The sequence below is a fragment of the Dipodomys merriami genome, unplaced genomic scaffold, assembly GCF_024711535.1.
Source record: "Dipodomys merriami isolate MVZ:Mamm:240054 unplaced genomic scaffold, mDipMer1.0.p SCAF_33, whole genome shotgun sequence".
NCBI lineage: Eukaryota > Metazoa > Chordata > Mammalia > Rodentia > Heteromyidae > Dipodomys > Dipodomys merriami.
The window spans coordinates 4,538,282-4,559,123 of NW_027204826.1; the positions used below are offsets into that span (position 1 = coordinate 4,538,282).

At 46.6% G+C, this 20,842-nt stretch overlaps 1 protein-coding gene across 6 annotated transcripts in view; it reads left to right on the forward strand.

The window, feature by feature from the left end:
• Window positions 1-242: 242 nt before the first annotated feature.
• The window catches only part of Parp6 (poly(ADP-ribose) polymerase family member 6), a 33,434-nt gene continuing 12,834 nt past the window's right edge, over window positions 243-20,842 (forward strand). Inside the window, exons 1-15 of one of the 6 annotated variants that reach the window (XR_011376529.1) lie at window positions 243-351; window positions 1,666-1,922; window positions 5,212-5,402; window positions 6,554-6,631; window positions 8,101-8,195; window positions 8,607-8,667; window positions 8,908-8,998; window positions 10,268-10,334; window positions 12,333-12,482; window positions 14,168-14,378; window positions 15,846-15,899; window positions 17,323-17,418; window positions 18,183-18,275; window positions 19,228-19,353; window positions 20,572-20,637. Coding sequence is in view for 5 of the 6 variants with exons in the window: in XM_070042946.1 (XP_069899047.1) it covers window positions 5,400-5,402; window positions 6,554-6,631; window positions 8,101-8,195; window positions 8,607-8,667; window positions 8,908-8,998; window positions 10,268-10,334; window positions 12,333-12,482; window positions 14,168-14,378; window positions 15,846-15,899; window positions 17,323-17,418; window positions 18,183-18,275; window positions 19,228-19,353; window positions 20,572-20,637 (1,191 nt within the window). In the remaining variant the exon portion in view is untranslated. Of the gene's footprint in view, window positions 352-814; window positions 1,923-5,211; window positions 5,403-6,553; window positions 6,632-8,100; window positions 8,196-8,606; window positions 8,668-8,907; window positions 8,999-10,267; window positions 10,335-12,332; window positions 12,483-14,167; window positions 14,379-15,845; window positions 15,900-17,322; window positions 17,419-18,182; window positions 18,276-19,227; window positions 19,354-20,571; window positions 20,638-20,842 lie in introns of those variants that run through there. The other 5 variants (XM_070042946.1, XM_070042950.1, XM_070042949.1 and 2 more) reach the window with 5 other exon arrangements.

The following is a 20,842-nucleotide window of genomic DNA, read 5'->3' on the forward strand; positions in this document are numbered from 1 at the left end:
TTTCCCCCACGCACCAGGTTGCAGGCACCACCCACTCGCTCCGCACCGCCCCCCCTACCCAACTGGCGTCCACTGCGCAGGCGTCCCAGAGCTGGCGTCGCGGAGGCGGAGTCGCGCCCAAGCGCTGACGGCGCGATGATTGGTCGGAGAGGTACCACGTGATCGTGGCGTCTCCGCGTGAGCTTGCGCAGACTGGCGCAGCGCGCCCGTGACGGAGGGGCTCGGCGTGGGGAGCGCGACCTCGCCCGCCCGCCGGCCCGGCCCCCGCCCCTCGGCCCGCCGCTCCGCCCCCGCGGGGCGTCCCGGGCCGCTCGTCCCCTCGGCGGCGGCCGCGCGCGGCCCGGGGTCGCCGTGAGTACTCGCGACGCCGCCCCGTGCGGGCGTCCGCCCCGGGGCCGGCGCGGGGCGGGGCGGTGGGCCGCGGGGAGGGCCGGGGACTGACGGGCTGGGCGCGCCGGGCAGGGCCGGGCGGCACCGATCCGAGCAACTCTTTCCCCGGGAGGTGTTAGGTGTCCGCGGGGTTCCCGACGCTCGCCGGAGGCTAGTGGTCGCTGTTGTCCCTCGGCGGCCGCGTCCTCCCGCCCAGCCCCGGCGTCGCCCGCCGCGGGGAGTCGGAGGAGGCATTAGGCCTCGGGTGGCCCCTCGGCGGCCAGGCCCTGGCACGCGAGGGGGAGCGGGGCGTTTCCCAGGACCCTCGCTGTCCAGCCCAGAGGCCAGTTTGACAGGCCTAACATTGTCCCACCGAGACCCGGCGAAGGAGCCCGTAGCTTACACCTGTGTAATGCCATCTACTCCGGAGGCTGAGATCTGAGGATCGCGGTTCGAAACCTGCCCCGGGCAGGAAATCCCTGAGACTCTTTATCTCCAGCGAACCACCACAAAGGCTGGAAGTGAAGCTGGTGGCTCAAGTTGTAGAGCACCGGTCTTGAGCACAAAAGCTCAGGGACAGCGCCCCGTCCCTGAGTTCAAGCCCCAGTACCGGCGTAGAAACACAAAACAGGAGTGTGTGTGTGTGTGTGTGTGTGTGTGTGTGTGTGTGTGTGTGTGTGTGTGTGTGTGTGTGTGTGTGTGTGTGTGTGTGTGTGTGTGTGTGTGTGTGTGTGTGTGTGATCCAAACTTGAGGCTCACCTATATTTGGCTATTCCCGTGGAAATATATGAAGCATTCCCTGCTAGCTGCCACCGCCCAAAGTAAACATGAAGCTTAACAGCACCCTTCTCTGGGCATGCTTCCTGTAGTCTGTGCTGAAAAGCTTCCCTCCTTTATCTCATTTCCAGAAATCAGATAGCTCTGTATTGCTTCATGTATTATTAACAACTTCTTTAATTAGTTATAACTGTACCACAGAAAAACCAGATGTAATTAGGACTTGTCAAAACGGTCTTGATTTCCAAGATACAAGTTGTGTGATGTGCCCCAGGCCTAGAAAAAGTGAAAGCTTTGTTCTAGGTCATCTTTCAAGCCTTATTTTTTTTTTTTAAATGCCTTTGCTTCAGTGAATGTCATGACCCATCATCTGCCTTTTTCCACTTTGTACCTCTTAAACCCACTTTTCCTTTTCTCTGAAGAAAGGGCATTTAAAATTGAGGATCCAGTCCCTATTGCTAAAGCAGCTTGGTTTGAAAAGGCTGGTTTTCAGAACCATCTCTTTTCTTTCTGTGACAGCAACAGAAACTAAGCAGTAACAGCCCTTGGAGAGATGCTGAGATTTTCTTGACTTCTCCAGTGACAAAGACCTTGAGAAAGTTGGTACTTCTGTCCTACGCTGCCACACCATTCTACTACTCACCCAGAATAACCCAGGCTGAACATTAGTGCCTCCATCTAAGAGTGTTCCTCTGGGGGTCACAAGATCAACACTTGACTGTTTATTTTCAAATCTACAAAGATCTTCATATTCTGATTCTCAGCTTCTCCTGAAGGTGAATGAACTCTTGCTTTTAAGAAATGTTTTTGAATTAGCATATATATTCATTGTATAATGGAATTTCATTATATTTCCATACATAACAATGCACCCCATCAAACTCACCTCCTTCATCTCTTTTCCTCATTCCCCTTTTTTCCTTTTCTGTTTCCTTTTTTTTTTCTCTTTTATTTTTCTTGGCTGATGTTGGGACTTGAGCTCAGGGCCTCGGCACACCCTTAGCTTCTTTGTGCTCAGTGTTAGCACTCTACCACTTGAGTCACATTATTCCAATTAACCACTGGGAAACCAGAAGTTGCGCTGTGGCTCAAGTGGTAGAGCACTTGCCTTGAGCTGAAGAGCTCAGGGATAACACCCAGGCTCAGAGTTCAAGCCCCTCAACCGACCAAAAAAAAAAAGTCTCATGGACTCTCCTGCCTGGGCTGGCTTTGAACCACGATCCTCAGATCTCAGCCTCCTGAGTAGCTAGGATTACAGGCATGAACCACTGGTGCCCAGCTTAAGTTCTTGTATGACTCTTCTGGGTGACTTGTGTATACTGCTGGGGGGTTGTTCACTAATTCAGGAAATACGTTAAGAGGCTGAGACGTAGGATATAAATGTGGGTTATCTATGATGAATACTGAGGGCTTAATAGTAAAGAGGAATAGAAAGTGCCAGCATGTGTGTTAGACTGTTATGTGTTTTAGGGTGTTAAACTTCCTGTAGGCTAGTTAGGGTTACCTTCAAGCAGTATGGATATTTGTGGAGAAGGAGAAACAACAGAGACAAAGGCTCTGTGGTAGGAAGGTGCTTACTGTGTTTGGTGTCTTTTTTTTTTTTTTTTTAATTCTCTGGCACTACAGGGTGTTACTACTGGGTGTTAGGGCCCTGCACTTGCTCAGTAGGTGCTCTACCACTTGAGTCACTTCCTAAACCCTGCTTCCTATGTGTGAAGGACAACTAAAAGGTAAGGGTTAGCCACCCTGTTAATATTTAGGGTTGACTTTCTAGGAAGAACCTTCTTTAAGAGAGGTCTTTGGTTTTTAACTTTTTACCATGAAACATTCCAAAGCTATACACAAAAAGTAAAGAGGGTAAGACACTCTTAAGTACATCATTCACTTTCGTCAGTGCCAAATTCATTTCATCTGTCTCCCCATTTCCTTTATTCATTGGTGTTAAAGTAGGATTTTTAAAGCAAATCTCAGATATTTTACTTTATCCCTGAGAACCTCATTTTTTTTTGCGGGGGGGGGGGGGTTCCGGTCGTGGGGCCTGAACTCTGGGCCTGGGCGCTGTCCCTCAGCTCTTCAGCTCAAGGCTAGCGCTCTACCACTTGAGCCACAGCACCACTTCCGGCTTTTTTCTTTGTGCTTATGTGGTGCTGAGGAATCGAACCCAGGGCCTCAGGCATGCAAGGCAAGCGCTCTACCACTGAGCCACCTTCCCAGCCCAAGAACTTCAATTTTTGTGTGTGTGTGTTCAAGCCAGTTCTGGGACTTGAACTCGGCCTGGGTACTATTTCTGAGTTCTTTTGCTTGAGGTTAGTAATCTACCACTTGATTCACAGCTCCGTGTCTGGCTTTTTGTGGTTAATTGGAGATAAGAGTCTCACAGCCTAGGCTGGGTTTGAACTGTGATCCTCAAATCACAGCCTCCTGTGTAGCTAGGATTACAGGTGACAGTCCTCAGTAACCAGCTAGAAAGCTTTTTTAGCTTGCTATCATTCCCAAGGGTTCCCCTTACATGTGGAGCCTCGGCTAAAATTGCCTGGAATAGGGTGGGGCAAAGGCTAGGGATTAATGTTTTTCTGGGCGATTATTGGAATCGTTATGCATATATTTTTTATTTGGATAGGTAATCTTTTATATTACCTTCATAATTATCTTGTTTCCAAGATGATTCCAGAGCATTAGTCTGGCTGAAACAGCTCCAACCATGTTTACTAGCACATGTTCAGTGTTTGTGAGGACTTGGTAGTTAGATATAATTGTCATAAAATGACTTCAAGTAATATTTATATGGGGGGGAGGGAGAGAGAGAAAGAGAGATAAGGTCTTTTTTTTTGGGGGGGGGGGTCCGGTCGTGGGGCCTGAACTCTGGGCCTGGGGGCTGTCCCTCAGCTCTTCAGCTCAAGGCTAGCACTCTACCACTTGAGCTACAGTGCCACTTCCGGCTTTTTTCTTTTTGTTTATGTGGTGCTGAGGAATCAAACCCAGGGCCTCATGCATGCAAGGCAAGTGCTCTACCACTGAGCCACCTTCCCAGCCCCGAGATAAGGTCTTGATACGGAGCCTAGACTGAACTGAAACTCCAGATCTTCTTGTTTTGGCCTCCCAAGTGCTGTGATTACAGGCATGTACTAACATACCCAGCTAATATTGGTATCTTAGTAATGTCTAAGCCGGGCGCTGGTGGCTCATGCCTGTAATCCTAGCTACTCAAGAGGCTGAGATCTGAGGATCTCGGTTGCCAGCCCGGGCAAGGAAAGTCCATGAGACTCTTATCTCCAATAAACCACTAGAAGACTGGAAGTGGTGCTGTGGCTCAAGCGTTAGAGCACTGGCCTTGAGCTGAAGAGTGTAGGGACAGGGTCCAAGCCCAGAGTTCAAGCCCCACGACCGACCAAAAAAAAAAAAATAATAATGTCTAAAAAGAAATATATTCTTTACCTGACTTACGTAACTGTAACCCCTCTGTACATCATCTTTATAATAATTTAAAATTTGTTATTTTTGTTGTTTTGAGGGCTTGAACTCAGGGCTTGGGCACTGAGCTTCTTTTGCTCAAGGCTAGCACTCTTCTGCTTGAGCCACAGTGCCACTTCTGACTTTTTCTGTTTATGTGGTACTGATGAATAGAATCCAGGGCTTCATGAATGCTAGGCAAACACTCTACCACTGAGCCACATTCCCAGTCCCTTAAATTTGTTTTTAAAAACAGAGATAATGGACCAATATAGAGAGTGTGCTCTGGTTCTTACCTCTGATGAGGGCTGGTACTGTGAAGAATAATGAAGCAGAGATAGTCCAATCAGGTGGTCCTGCCATTCTTTCTTTTGACTCTGGATGTTGTAGCATAATGATCTAGAGCAGGAATTGGCCCCTGTCCCAGGTCTCCAGTTTGAACACAACAGTCATATGTTTGTGTAGAACTTTCATGGCTATGTGTACAGTGTCCATAAATGCTCATGTGCATGCCTGTATGTGAGTGTCCAATGGTGTGGATGGTAAAAGTGTGCCTGTGTATGCAGCACCCAGCTGTGAAGTGGTGATGAAATTCATTGTTACTGTTTTCTACAGGACGGTGACTTGTTACACCGCAGAAGAGCCTGCATCCCCAGCAGATCTCCCGTCGCCTCTGACATCACCCCTCTCTTGCCTCCCCGTGTGGCCTCCTAAATGCCCGTCTCATTGGCCTGGGTTCAGCTGGTGGTATGGAGGGGTGCTGCCTAGCACTGACCCTGGAGTGCGTGTGACCCTCTGACCCAATGGTGAGAATGGACTGCCCTCCTCTCCCAGGGTGATGAGGGGTAGATGAGACAAAGTGCAGCCTTCACCTTTTCCTGATATTTGTCCTCTCACAGCTTGTCAGGGCTAGATGAGATAGAGTACAGACTTCACCTTTTCCCAGTATTTGTCTTGCTTTTGTGTGTGCGTGCATGCTAGTTCTGAGCCTTCAACTCAGGGCCTTGCACTTTGCTCAGTTTTTTTTTCAGTCATAGCTAGTAGCACTTTACCAGTTGAGCCGTGCTTCAACTTCCAGGTTTTTTCCTGGTTAAATTGGAGATCAGAGTCTCAGATTTGTCTGCCCTGGCTGGCTTTGAACCTCAATCCTCAGATCTCAGGCTATGGAATACTTAGATTTACAGGCATGAACCATTGTCATCTAGTTCTCTTGCTCTTCTGAAAGATAGAGTGGCTCTTTGAAATTAAAGGAGGTAAGACCTTGAAAATGGCATAACTTGGTTGCTAGGGTCTATAGCTAGGTTTTCCATAGGCCATACAAAGGGATGATGGGACAAGAGCACATCGGTAAGCTTGAGAGCTATCTTGGGCAGTGATCCCAGTAGAGGCCAGCGCTTAGAAATAAACCTTGAGATTGAAGTTTTTTGTGTCCCTCTGACAGCCAAAGCCTTCATCATTATGCTGGGTCTTAGGATAGCCAGAATTCTCTGTGGTTTTGTTTTTTTTTGTTTTTTTTCTTTTTCTTTTTGACTGTTGTGGGACCTGAACTCTGGGCCTGGACGCTGTCCTTCCGCTCTTCAGCTCAAGGCTAGTGCCCTACCACCTGAGCCACAGCGCCACTTCTGGCTTTTTCTGCTTATGTGGTGCTGAGGAATCAAACCCAGGGCCTCACGCATGCAAGGCAAGCACTCTACCACTGAGTCACCTTCCCAGCCCCTTCTCTGTGGTTTTCTTCTGACCCACCAAGTGAGAGCTAGGTCATGAATTTGATCAGATTCGGGAAGAGACAGACTCCCAAAGAATAAAGTGAGGTGTGAAGACATTAAGGCCTCAGTTTTTCCACTCAGGCAAGTGTTCTCCATTTCTTGTGGGCATCCATTTCCATCCTCTCACCTCACCTGATCCAAATGGACTAACAGGACCCCTGACAAGGAATGTGTCCATTTCTCATCTCTAGGACATCAAAGGCCAGTTCTGGAATGATGACGACTCAGAAGGTGACAATGAATCTGAGGAATTTCTCTATGGAGTTCAGGTGAGGTTGTACCCTGCAAAGCTCAATGTAGGTGGGGGGACAGTCAAGATTTCATGAGTCAAAGAAGTTGTTCTGGAGCAGAGTTGAGACGAGGGATTGTGTTGGTGTGGACCAGTTATGGTCTTGTCACAGCTGACTCCGTGTCCATGTCCCTGCCTGGGACTACTCCTGTCCTGGAGTAAATGGCATCCCTTGTAAGTGGAGGCTACCCACTTGTTACTTCCTGAGTTTTCTACTATCAGTGAGGATTGTTTCAAATCTTAAAAAGAGTGCTCTCTGGGACATTGCTCACTCACATTGCTCTCTAAAGCACAACCTGAGCTTGAACTTGGCCTTCTGTAGTCATATGACTTTTTTTGCTCATGGCTGACATTCTGCCACTTGAACCACACCTCCACTTTCAGCTTTTTGCAGGTTAGTTGGAGATAGGAGTCTTGCAGATTTATCTTTCCAGGCTGGTTCTGAACTTTATTTTTTATTTTTTTTGTGGTGGGGCTTGAACTCTGGGCCTGGTGGTGGGGCTTGAACTCTGGGCCTGGGTGCTGTCCCTCAGCTCTTCAGCTCAAGGCGAGCGCTCTACCACTTGAGCTACAGCGCCACTTCCGGTTTTCTGGTGGTTTATTGGAGATAGGAGTCTCACGGTTTCTCCTGCCCGGGCTGGCTTTGAACCGCGATCCTCAAATCTCAGCCTCCTGAGTAGCTAGGATTACAGGCGTGAGCCACCAGTGCCTGGCTGAACTTTTTTTTTTTTGTCGGTCGTGGGGCTTGAACTCTGGGCCTGGGAGCTGTCCCTCAGCTCTTCAGCTCAAGGCTAGCTAGCACTCTACCACTTGAACCACAGGGCCACGTCTGGTTTTCTGAGGGGTTTATTGGAGAAAAGAGTCTCACAGACTTTTCCTGCCTGGGCTGGCTTTGAACCGTGATTCTCAGATCTCAGCCTCCTGAGTAGCTAGGATTACAGGTGTGAGCCACTGGCGCCCAGCTGGTTCTGAATTTTGATCCTCAGATTTCAACCTCCTCAGTAGCTAGGATTATAGGCCTGAGAGATTGGCAGCTGGCAAGAGTGCTGTTTAGATAGAATCTTTCTGAGGTTTTGTAGGTTGTGGTCTGAGAGAAAAAGTGCCACCACCAGGTACAATGGAAAGTGGTTTTCATGCCCCATATTGCTGCTGGGTGTTTTTTTTTTGCCAGTCCTGGGGCTTGAACTCAGGGCCTGGGCACTGTCCGTCAGCTTTTGCTCAAGGCTAGTGTTCTACCACTTGAGTCACAGTGCCACTTCCACTTTTTTGTGTGTTTATGTGGTACTGAGGAATTGAACCCAGGGCTTCACGCATGGTAGGCAAGCACTCTACCACTAAGCTACATTCCTAGCTGCTGTTTTCTTTCTCCTTCTAGTGTCTTACTCTTTTTATTCTCGTCTCTCCATCTCTCCCATTGTTTATTTCTTTCTGCCCTTCCTGCTATTTCAGGGTAGCTGTGCAGCTGACCTGTACCGACACCCACAGCTTGATGCAGATATTGAAGCCGTGAAGGAAATCTACAGTGAGAACTCTGTGTCCATCAGGTGGGACTCCAGGAATGGCAGGGGAACAAGCCACTTCTTTCTGAGTTGTTGAAGGCTAGAAGTTTTTTTTCTTTTGATAGTGTGTTAGGGAATAACTATGAGCTTAATGCTAGAGGTTGCTCGAAATGTGTAAGCTGTGTGTGGGAAGTAAGGCTACTTTTCTTTGAAGTTCCCTGTTGTCCTAACTCCCTATAGGCCAATATTTCACATTTAAGGTGAGAAGGGTTTCTTCCTTGGAGAGGGGCCTGATCATATAAATGGTTTAAGTCTGTATAGATAAGACTGTATAAATAGAACAGCCTTCCATCCTTTCCTCTTCCCTGTCCAGGCTCAGCCCTCCCTCCACCTCAGTCTCTGTTCCCTCCTTTCTCCCTTAATGAGCCTCACTTGTACTTGCCTGTGTCTCTGTAGAGAGTATGGAACTATCGACGACGTGGACATCGACCTCCACATCAACGTCAGCTTCCTCGATGTAAGTGGTGCTAGCACCTGCCAACACCATGTCTAGCTGGACTTGTGGATTTTGTCATGTAGGCCAGGAGTCTTGTTCCTGAGTGCTGTATTTGGAGCACATATTCTTCATCTCTCTCTTTCCTAGACCATCAACAGACAGTGGTGTGTACTGTCATGTGCATGTCTATGTCATACGTGGGAAACTTGCCGTCCATTCCTCTGTGTGGAAAACTGCAAGCTGTTTCCCTGTTTCTCATAGGAGGAAGTGTCTACAGCCTGGAAGGTCCTCCGGACAGAACCCATTGTGTTACGATTGCGGTTTTCTCTCTCACAGTATCTTGATGGGCCAGGTAAAGATGGTGGTGACCTTGGGCAAATGGGTGCTGTACTTCCTACGTTAGCTGATGTAGAGAAAAACTGGAAAGGTTACCGTTGGAGGGGCTTTTCAGTGTCTTGCCATTGGTGACTTTATCTCCAATCAACTATTAGGCCATTCCTTAAAGGCCTTTGTGGTTAGGGAAATTCTTTCTCTAGTTCCAAAATAGTATTTCTTCTTCCTCCTCTGCTCAACTCCCTAATGAAGATATGTGGAATTGATGAGATTGCTTCTAAAATCTACCCTCTGCCTCAGCAGTTTCTCCTTCCACAGTTACTGCTTGCTTGCTTTGCTTTGCTTTGCTTTGCTTTGCTTTGCTTTGCCTTGCCTTGCCTTGCCTTGCCTTTCTTTTCCTTTCCTTTCCTTTCCTTTCCTTTCCTTTCCTTTCCTTTCCTTTCCTTCCTTCCTTCCTTCCTTCCTTCCTTCCTCCCTTCCCTTCCCTTCCCTTCCCTTCCCTTCCCTTCCCTTCCCTTCCCTTCCCTTCCCTTCCCTTCCCTTCCCTTCCCTTCCCTACCCTTCCCTTCCCTTCCCTTCCCTTCTCTTCCCTTCCCTTCCTTTTCTCTCTTTCTTTCTCTTTCTCTCTTTCTCTCTTTCTCTTTCTTTCTCTCCTTCCTTCCTTCCTTCCTTCCTTCCTTCCTTTCTTTCTTTCTTTCTTTCTTTCTTTCTTTCTTTCTTTCTTTCTTTCTTTCTTTCTTTCTTTCTTTCTTTCTTTCTTTCTTTCTTTCTTTCCTTCCTTCCTTCCCAGGGGCTTGAACTCAGGGCCTGGGCACTCCCTGAGCTGCTTTTGCCCAAGGCTACTACTTTACCACTTGAGCCACAGCACCACTTCCAGCCTTTTCTGTGTATGTGATACTGAGGAATTGAACCCAGGGCTTCATGCATGCTAGGCAAACACTCTACCACTAAGTCATATTCCCAGTCCCCACAGTTAACTGTTTAGAGTATCTATAGTACCTAAGGTAGTCTGGAGCATCTCTAGTATCTAGAATAGTTTGGAACATCTGTAGTATCTAGAGTAGTCTGGTGCATCTGTAGTACCTGGGGTAGTATGGAGCATGTGTTGTGTAAGGTAGTCTGAGGCATCTCTAATACTGAGGGTAGTCTGGAGCATCTCTAATACCGAGGGTAGTCTGGAGCACCTGATTTTTTAGACTCTTAAGGAAGCTGTCCCACTGAACTGTGGCTCTGGACTCAGGAGGATGGAGATAGGTACTTACTAGGATTTTTTGTCTTTTCTTTGCAGAACCGTCAATTGAGGTTTTCCAGCCATCGAATAAGGAAGGATTTGGTCTGGGTCTTCAGTTGAAAAAGTAAGAACGGTTAACTTTTCTGGTTGTGGACTAATGAGAGAGAGAATAATGGATACCTATGCTAGACAACTTTTCATTTCTGTGAAAAATACTTGAGATACTGGGAAGGAGGAAAGGTTTACCATGGCCTCCATCACTCTTTGGTATATAAAGGACAGTACAGCCCTGCAATCAGTTTGGTTTTTTTTTTTTCTCTTGTGGCTTCCTCAAGGGGCTCTAGAGACTCAGACTATTTTAGTTTATTGAATGTGCTGAGAATTTTCTGCTAAATATTTGCCCATAAAGAGAAATACAGCATATTTTCTACTTTAGTCGTATTGCAAACAGTGTCCAATACAAGTGCAGCCATGAAAATGGAGGGTTGGAAAGGACAGCGAGGGAGGAATGACTCATGCTGGTGACAGGAGCGGGCTGTGAGCAAGAAAGTAAGAGGGAGATGATCATGGCAGGGGCGGGCTATGGGTGAGAGAATGAGAGGGGGATAATTCATGGTTTTCAATGATGGATGAAAGTTATCCATGTAGCCAGGCATGGGTGGCGCATACCTGTTATCCTAGCTGTTCATGAGGCTGAGATCCGAGGATCGCAGCTAGCCCAGACAGGAAATGCCTGAGACTTATCTCCAGTGAACCACCAGAAAACTGGAAGTGGTGCTGAGAGTAAAGTGGTAGAGTGCTAGCTTTGAACAAAAAGACATCAAGGACAGTGCCCAGGCCCTGAGTTCGAGCCCTGTGACTCCTCCCTCCCACCCCACCCACCCCCCCCACCCCCCGCAAAAAAAAAAAAAAAAAAAAAAAGGAGAGGGATTACTTTGGGATATGCAAGTGGAGAATACCCAGTATACCAAATGTCAGTTTGTCTACTTATAGGTAAGAGTGGAAGGTAAGCACCAATGTGTGGGTAGAGATTATAATCAGTGAATATAAGATTGCTGGAGTGCAGAGCATGATAGGTTGAAAAGAAAATAGAATCAGACCCAACACCCATACAAACTATCTGAAAAATTACTGGGGTAGGCCAAGGAATAAGAAACATTTTAGGCAGATCAGAGAAGACTAGAAAGCAAGTGGTGTCAAAGAAGATGAGGGAAGAGAACTTCAAGGGGGGTCATGTGCCATGGGAGAGGAGTAGGAAGAGGACTTAGGAGTTTCTGCTGGATTTAGCAGCAAGGAGAGAATACTTGGTGAGTGTTCAGGGGAGAAATTGGGATACAGAGAGCTGAGAAGTGATTGGCTGACAGGAAAAGAGAACCACGAAGGAGGAGGTGAGGAATTTAGGAGAAGGTAGAGGGGAGGAGTGTGAGGCAGATGTGGAACTGAGATGACGGAAAGCTGTAATTTGTAGTTTTTGGGCAAGACTGACTGGAGAGGAGGCTGATGGGACAGGGTCCTCAGCATTCCGGGAGGGCACTGATGGCTCAAATAGAGCAGTCTTGAGTACAAGGCTTGCCTGGTCTTCACAGAATGCAGGGACCAAGGTCAGGGTAGACCCAGAAATGGAGTTGGTAATCGGGTTGGCTGTACAAGAGAAAGTCATTCCTGTAGGTGTGTGAAGAAGCTGATGGGATTTTTTTCTAGTAGAGTAATACTGCTAAACAGAACCAGTGGAGGATGAGTGAAAGGACTGGCAAGTCTGGGAGTTGGAAACCACAAATTTGGGGATGTGATTTTTTTCACTCCCCTATTAGAAGGTAGAAGGTGGTACTGACCTCTGTCCTGCCTCTTTTCCTCTCCCGGTGGTTATCCTTGACAGTAAGTCTTCAGGTCCATAGCCTTTGAGGGTTCACCTTTGAGTTCTTGGGACTTCATCTTCCATTAGTGTAGACAGTAGGAGAGAGTGTTTATCCTCAAGAGTGCAGGAGGAGTTTTAAGGTCATCTACTTCCATGTGTTAGGGTCCTTTTGAGGAGTCTTTAAACATTCCTCTAACACCACCAGCTTTGCCATCATGGGTGAGTGCCCTGTCTTGCCTCCACCTGCTCTGTTCTTTGATCCCTCAGAATCCTGGGTCTGTTCACATCCCAACAATGGAAACATCTAAGCAACGACTTTTTGAAGACCCAGCAGGAGAAGAGACATAGTTGGTTCAAGGCAAGTGGTACCATCAAGAAGTTCCGAGCTGGCCTCAGCATCTTCTCACCCATCCCCAAGTAAGTACGCCCACTTTCTTAAATACCTAAATTAATATTTCTTACCTTTGTCCTAAATTCTGTATCTGTAACTACTAGCAACATCTTGTGGTTCTGTCTCCTTTGTGTCCTTACCCATCTGCTCCTGCCTGACCCACTCGCGTGTGCCTCATCCTTCGTGTTAACTACAGTGGTACATATTCTGAAGCAAGTTTGCAGATCTTCCTACTTTTTCTTTGCTTTCATCCTTATTCCCTATCTTAAAGGGGCAGAATTTGCAAACAGGTACCAACTCCTTTTTTGCTCTAATGCATCTCACTTTACTATCTAGGTTCTGGAAATAAATATGGCTCTGTTGGCTGAGAGTGGGGCTTAAGTGGAACAATACTACCTAGAAAATTGGAGGCCCTTACTTCAAACCTCGGTGCCAGAAACATATATATATATATATATATTTTTTTTTAATTTTTAATTTATTTTTTTTCCGGTTCTGGGGCTTGAACTCAGGGCCTGGATGCTATCCCTGAGTGCCCAAGGCTGATGCTCTACCACTTGATCCACAGCACCACTTTCATTTTTTTCTGAGTAGTTTGTAAGATAAGAGTCTCACAGATTTTTCTACCTGGGCTAGCTTTGAACTGAAATCCTCAGATCTCAGCTTCCTGAATAGCTAAGATTATAGGTATGAGCCCATGACACCCAGCTTAATTGTTTTTTGACAGAACTGGGATTTGAACTCAAGAGCTAGTACATAGTTCTTGCTAAGTAGACAATCTACTAATTACCACCATACCTCAAGCCCTTTGTCCTGTTTTTACTTTTTTAATAGGGTCTTATATATGGATTGGGCCCACTTTGACTTTAATCTACCTATTATACTCGGATGACAGAACACATCACCATGCTCAGCCTTTTTTTTTTTTTTTGTCGGTTGTGGGGCTTGATCTCTGGACTTGGGTGCTGTCCCTGCACTCTTCAGCTCAAGGCAAGTGCTCTACCACTTGAGCCACAGTGCCACTTCTAGTTTTCTAGTGGTTTATTGGAGATAAGAGTCTCATGGACTTTCCTGCCCAGGATGGCTTTGAACCGGGATCCTCAGATCTCAGCCTCCTGAGTAGCATGAGCCACCGGCACCCAGCCTTGCTCAGCTTTTTTATTGGTTGAAATGGTGTCTCATGAACTTTTTGCCTTTGCTAGTCTGGAACCATGAGTCTCATTTTCCTCTTCTTCAGTAGCTAGGACTATAGGCAAGAACCACGCTGTCTGGCTCCAGGTTTATATTTTTAGTCCCTAGCACCTTCTGAACTCCCCAAAGGAATGCATAAATCCAAGTTTGTAGTTTGCTGACAGTTATTGGACATTAGGCTCTTTAGCAGTCAACTACTTGCCTAGTGTTCTGTTTAGTGCTTAATCCTTCTCTCTCACAAAATAGGTTAGTGACAGACACCCCCCAAGGTGTCTTGTGCCTGCCCTGAATGCCATGATAGCCCGGGCTCAGGCCTCCCGACCCCATGCCCCCATCTGAAGAACAGGATGACAATTGTGTAACCTACATTGTCTTGACAGTGTTTAAGATCCATAAAACATTCTTGAGATGTGAGTTTGTCTTTGGCTTAAGTTCTTGGGCTTTCTTGACTCTTGTCCCTTTGTAGAGTGCAGACTGAATCCTCAGCCTTCTCAGTTCCTTTTGTCCTGTTTTCCCCCAGGTCGCCCAGTTTCCCTATCATACAGGACTCCATGCTGAAAGGCAAACTGGGTGTACCAGAGCTTCGAGTGGGGCGCCTCATGAACCGTTCCATCTCCTGCACCATGAAGAACCCCAAAGTAGAGGTGTTTGGCTACCCTCCCAGCCCCCAGGCAGGTCTCCTGTGCCCCCAGCACGTGGGCCTCCCTCCCCCAGCACGGACCTCTCCTTTGGTACATGGGCTGTGGAGGGCTTGATGGGTATTTGGAGGGTGGGGGTGGTGATGTGGGAGATGGTGGGGGTGGTTGTCCAGACAACTAAGGTGAAACCTGAGCATATACCAGGCCTGGGTAGCATGTAATATATTTTTAAATAGCTGGAAATTCTATCTAAACTATGTCATGGGTTTGTATGGTAGTGGGTCATGAAGTAGAGATGGTGTCTGAAAGAGTCATGCATGATTTTATTAGGTGTGGTTAGTGCTTGGTAGTCAGCTGTTATGCTAATTCCATCTACTGTGTGTGTGTGTGTGTGTGTGTGTGTGTGTGTGTGTGTGTGTGTGTGTGTGTGTGTGTGTGTGTGTGTGTGTACACGTACTTATGTGTGCATGTACATGCACATGCATATGTCAGTATAACAGCTCCAGACCTACCACTTGAACAACTTTATTTATTTATTTATTTTTGGTCCGGTTGTGGGGCCTGAACTCTGGGCCTGAGCACTGTCCCTCAGCTCTTCAGCTCAAGGCTAGCACTCTACCACTTGAGCTACAGCGTCATTTCTGGCTTTTTTTCTGCTTATGTGGTGCTGAGGAATCAAACCCAGGGCCTCATGCATACAAGGCAAGCACTGTACCACTGAGCCACCTTCCCAGCAACTTGAACAACTTTTATTTTTTAAATTTTAAAAAATTTTTTTTATTATTTATTTATTTATTTATTTATTTTTGAACAACTTTTACCTCTGGCTTTTTACTGGTTCATTGGAGATAAAAATCTCTTGACTTAGGAAGTGGCGCTGTAGCTCAAGTGGTAGAGCGCTCGCCTTGAGCTGAAGAGCTGAGGGACAGCTCCCAGGCCCAGAGTTCAAGCCCCACGACCGACCAAAAAAAAAAAAAAAAAAAAAAAAATCTCTTGACTTAGTCTTCCTGGCCTGTTTTTGTTTTTTTTTGTTTTTTTTTTGTCAGTCATAGACCTTGAACTCTGGGCCTGGGTGTTGTCCCTGAGGTCTTCAGCTCAAGGCAAGGGCTCTACCACTTGAACCATAGAGCCACTTCTGATTTTCTGATGGTTAATTGGAGATAAAAGTTTCACAGACTTTCCTGCCCGGGCTGACTTTGAACTGCCATCCTCATCTCTTAGCTTCCTGAGTAGCTAAGATTATAGGTGTGAGCCACCGGTGCCTGGCTGCCTGGCCTGTTTTGAGCCTCAGTTCTCAGATCCCCACCTCCTGAATAGCTAAGCATTATAGGTGTGAGCCACCAGTGCCCAGCTTATTCCATCTACTTTGAAGAAGGTTAACAAGAGACACTTTTCCAGAGCCTTTGGCAAACATGTCTAAAGATGATCTCCCAGCTTTGAGATCTCCTAGGCTAGTCTAAGTGAAGGCTTAGCTAGGAGAATGCTGGGTGATGGGCATGGCTGAGGTGTGTGCAGGACCTGTCCTAGAAGCTCATAGGATCTCTCTTGTTCTCTCTCCAGGTCAGTGGTCACTGCAAGAACATCCCCACTCTGGAGTTCGGGTTCCTGGTTCAGGTAATCAAGCTTGGCTCCCTGCTGTCTGACCATATGGTCCAAGGCTTCTTGGTTCCTCAGTTGGTTCAGTATTTCCTGAGTTGTCTTGCTCTCAGAATTGTACTGTGTTGAGTGGGTAGTGGCAAGAAAGGGCACAATGCCCATCCTCAAGAAGTATGCTTGGGGCTGGGAAGGTGGCTCAGTGGTAGAGCGCTTGCCTTGCATGCATGAGGCCCTGGGTTTGATTCCTCAGCACCACATAAGCAAAAAGAAAAAAGCCAGAGGTGGCGCTGTGGCTCAAGGGGTAGAGCTCTGGCCTTGAGCTGAAGAGCTGAGGGACAGCGCCCAAGCCCAGAGTTCAGGCCCCACGACCGGACCAAAAAAAAAAAAAAAGAAGTATGCTAGAAGCCAGGCACTGGTGATCACGCCTATAATCTTAGTCTGTGTTACTGAATGCCAAGAAGACCTTTCACAGACCCGGTGTCTAGTAGGCACCCAATAGGTCTGCATTACTGAACAAAACTTGCATGCCCTGTTATGGGCCAACTACCAGATTTATACCCCAAAAAATGAAAGTGAGACAAAGATGAGATCAGTAGTCTAGGAGAATGGTGCAGGACCTTTGCTTCAGCGCCATCTTCCCAGCACAGAAGTGCCTGTTTTTGACCAGTCTGCTGGCTCATTATTCGGTGTAGTTGAAACTGTTTCTCAGGCCCCTTGCCATCTGATCTGAACTAAAGTAGGACAGTCTGTAATTACCACAACTATGGTTAAGAGTTTGATTAGCACCTGTTGTTGTTTATAGACCATGTTCAAGGACATTTTTTGTTGTTGTGAGTTGTAGGACTTGAACTGAGGACCTGGGCACTGTCCCTGAGCTCTTATGCTCAGGCTATTGCTCAACCACTTTGAGCCACAGTGTCACTTCCAGTTTTTGAGTGGTTAATTGGAGATAAGAGTGTCACAGACTTTTCTACCCAGACTAGTTTTGAACTAAGATCCTCAGATTTCAGCCTCCTGAGTAGCTAGGGTTACAGGTGTGAGCCACGGGCACGCTGGTAGGGGCATAATATTATTTCTTGCAAAATGGCTATGAAGTTACATTATAAATGAAGAGACCATGGCTCAAGTTGACTGACTTAGCCCATTATATTTGCTGCTAAGTTGCGTTTAGAAGAGATAAGGTATTGGCCCAGGACTAGTAAATCCAAAGCTATGCCTGCTCTTATTTTTTATAGTACTATATGGACTTAGCGCTTAAGTCAGCTAATAAGTTGAAACACGGGGCCCAAGAATAGATCCTACCTTTTGTAAAGAGTTGGAAGGAAGGAGAATATGTGGAGAAGAAGCTTAAGTTATTTCCTGCATCTCAACAATAAGAAAAGCTCCTCTGTTCCTCTGTCTGTGCCTTCCTCCCAAAAGACACAGTCTGTTCTCACCCCAGATCATGAAGTATGCCGAGCAGAGGATCCCGACACTGAACGAGTACTGTGTGGTGTGTGACGAGCAGCATGTCTTTCAGAACGGGTCCATGCTCAAGGTAGAGGTCCACTGACCACACTCTTGCCCCACGTCTTCCACTTCAGCTGTCCTCCTTTCCTGGTCCCATGGTAAAGGGTGAATTTTGTTCCTATTCCCAGGACTGCAGAAATCATTGTTTCCCTCAGAAAACAATTCTCAGTCATGCTGGTTGGATCACTGTGGACATGAGGACATGGTCCTCACTTAACATTTAGAGCAGATCAGGCATTTACCCAGGTGACTGATGATGTTATCGCTCTGAGATACTCCCACGTCTAGGTGGGTAGATAGAGCTTTGCTATAAAGTGCCATGTAAGGTTGGAGTTGTAGCTTACTGGTAGAGTGCTTGCCTAGCATGCATGAAGCCCTGGGTTCGATTTCTCAGTACCACATAAACAGAAAAGACTGTAAGTGGGGCTGTGGCTCAAGTGGTAGAGTGCTAGTCTTGAGCTGGAAGGGATAGTGCTCAGGGACAGTGCTCAGGCCCTGAGTCCAAGCTCTAGGACTGGCAAAATAACACCAAAAACAAAGTGCCATGTATAGTGAGCATATAGAAGAGATAGGAGCATTGCTTCAGAAAGTCAGAAGAGAGAACAGGACTACCTAAAAGGTCGTTGAAGTCTGAAAAGTTAGTATCACTCAAGCTTACCAGTAAGGCATTCTAATTAAAGCTTTGCCTATTTAGTTTTTTCTTGATGCAGAGGGCCCCAAATTCCTTCTGTAGACTAGAGTTGTCTAAGGCACACCCCACACCCCAGCCACCTGTTTAATATGTCATTGCAGCCAGCTGTCTGTACTCGTGAGCTGTGTGTCTTTTCCTTCTACACGCTGGGCGTCATGTCTGGAGCTGCAGAGGAGGTGGCGACAGGAGCTGAGGTAGGGGAGAGGGTTGAGCAGCTGGGGAACTGGGATCCAGCCCTTTCACACCTTGGAATTCAGTCTCCAGAATGCTTTCATGTGTAAGGATGTTCACTAAAGCATAGTTTATAAGACAAAACCCAGATACAATCCCAGGGACAGAGGATATGGTTAAAGAACTTACAGTATGTCCTTCCAGTGAAAATACAGTGAATATGGATATGAAATTGTTGCATGTAGTTATATTGAAAAGCAAGTGCATAGCTGGGCATAGTGGCACATACCTGTGGTCTAGCTGCTTGAGAGACTGGGACAGGAGGTTTGCTTAAGCCAAGGAGGTACAGTCCCTATCAAGGGAGGGACGGAAGAGGTAATTTGAAAGAAAATTATTTCCATAGCAAAAATGTCATCAAACTTAACTATAATATAGTAGTAACCCCTTTGTACAATTAGTGAATATAATTTTTTAAAATAAACTCCCAAATTTATGCTCTTCATCAAATTTAATCGGTGAGGAAATGAGATTTGTTTGTGCATATGAGGATAATATTTAACTGTTTCTTTAACCATTTGGCTATCACCTAAAGTTTTATATTACATTTTCTAATTTCTAAGTCATGAGCACATTTCTTAAAAAATGAAAAACAGCTGGGCACTGGTGACTCACACCTGTAATCCTAGCTACTCAGGAGGCTGAGATCTGAGGATCATAGTTCAGAGGCAGCCTAGGTAGGAAAGTCTATGAGACTCTGATCTCCAGTTAACCACCAAGAAACTGGAAGTGGTGCTGTGGCTCAAGTGGCAGGGCACTGGCCTTGAGCTGAAGAACACAAGGACAGCGCCCAGGCCCAGAGTTCAAGCACCAAGACCGACAAAGAAAAAAAAAGAAAAACAGCAGGCAGAAATGCTGAATACTGTGTGGCTCACAGAAACATCATTTAGTTTTGCTCCCCCTTTCCTTCCCTCTCAGGTGGTGGATCTGCTGGTGGCCATGTGTAGGGCAGCTTTAGAGTCTCCTAGAAAAAGCATCATCTTTGAGCCTTACCCCTCTGTGGTGGACCCCACGGACCCCAAGACTCTGGCCTTTAACCCGAAGGTATGGTGCTCAGGAAGAGCATTAGGACTAAGAAACAGAAATAGTGAGCAAAAGAGGGAGAATGGGAATAAGGGACAGAAGAAATGGAAGACTTGTTTCCTGTGAACTCTTGCATCCTAAGATGTAGCTGTTTTAGGGAAGGAATAGCTGGGTTTGTCAGAAGTCGGGGAGGAAGTTAATATTAGTTCCATCATGATGGGTGGAAGCAGAGAAGCCTGGATTCCCTCTGAGGGTCTGAGACCTCCTCATTGAACGCACTAGGGAAGCCACTTGGCCTCCTAACTTCACTTGCCTAATCCTGTTAAAGGTAGCATAGGTAACCTATAAAATACCCTACTCCAGTTCCCTAGGGAAACAGAACAAAGAGGAATGTGTTACATATATGAATGAATGAGGTTTAAATTCTAGTGGTCAGCAGGCTGGAGGCCCTGGAGAACTTGTGTCTCAAGTTCTAGTGCAGAGACCTGAGAACCAGGATTGGTGTAAGTTCCAGTCTGAGAGGCAGCAGGCTCAAGACCCAAGAAAACCTAGTTTTGTAGTTATTTGGTGCTGTAACTCAGGAGGAAAACCCTTTCCTTGAGAGGCAGTTGGGACATCTTCAGTTAACCAGATGAAACCCTTACACATAAGGAGGACAATCCACTTTACTTGATCTGCTCATTGTGGTGTTAATCTGAGCCCTAAACCACCCATGTCATAAACAAATTCAGAAATCACATTTGACCAAAAGTCTAGGTAACCAATGGCCCAGTCAAATTGACTCCTAAAGTCTGCCATTGCATGTAGTCAGTGTATCAAGTACTCTTCTGCACTCTTCACATGTTAACAGGGTATTTAATCATCGGAACGCCTCTGTGAGAGTGGGCTTAGTTTTGTTGTTTTTATTTGTAAATGGGCTAGAGTATAGCTTGGTAATAGAACTCTTACCTAATGTACAAAGCCCTGGGTTTCATTCCCAGACTACACCCCCGCAAAAAAAGTGATGATCAGTGGCAAGCAGGTAAGACATGAGCTTGCCCTGTCAGTTCCAGCTGCCACTTGAGAACTCACACCATCTCAGAATTCCAGAACTGCTGGTTTCACACCTGTGTTCTTTCAGGAAAGCACCCTTTCCTTGAGACTAGGCCTTTGGGCATCTGACCCTCCCTTTAATTACAGCATCCTCTCTCTCCTCTATTCTTCTTCATCTGGTTCTTCTATTCCATTAATACTTCACAGAAAAAGAATTATGAGCGGCTTCAGAAAGCTCTGGATAGCGTGATGTCCATCCGGGAGATGACGCAGGTATTCTGCCCTCTGTGTGTCCCCTGCCTGCCTGCTGAGCTGCCTGTTCTGCTTGCAGTTGGTGGGGTGAGCTGAGAATTTAGATAAGCCGCTTGTTTCTTTAGGGGTCCCTCTGGCCTTCTCAGGTATTGTTCTCTGGTTTTCATTTCCACACTATTTACTCTCTGCACTTAGTGTCACTTGCAGCTTTTGTCTCTGCTGCTGA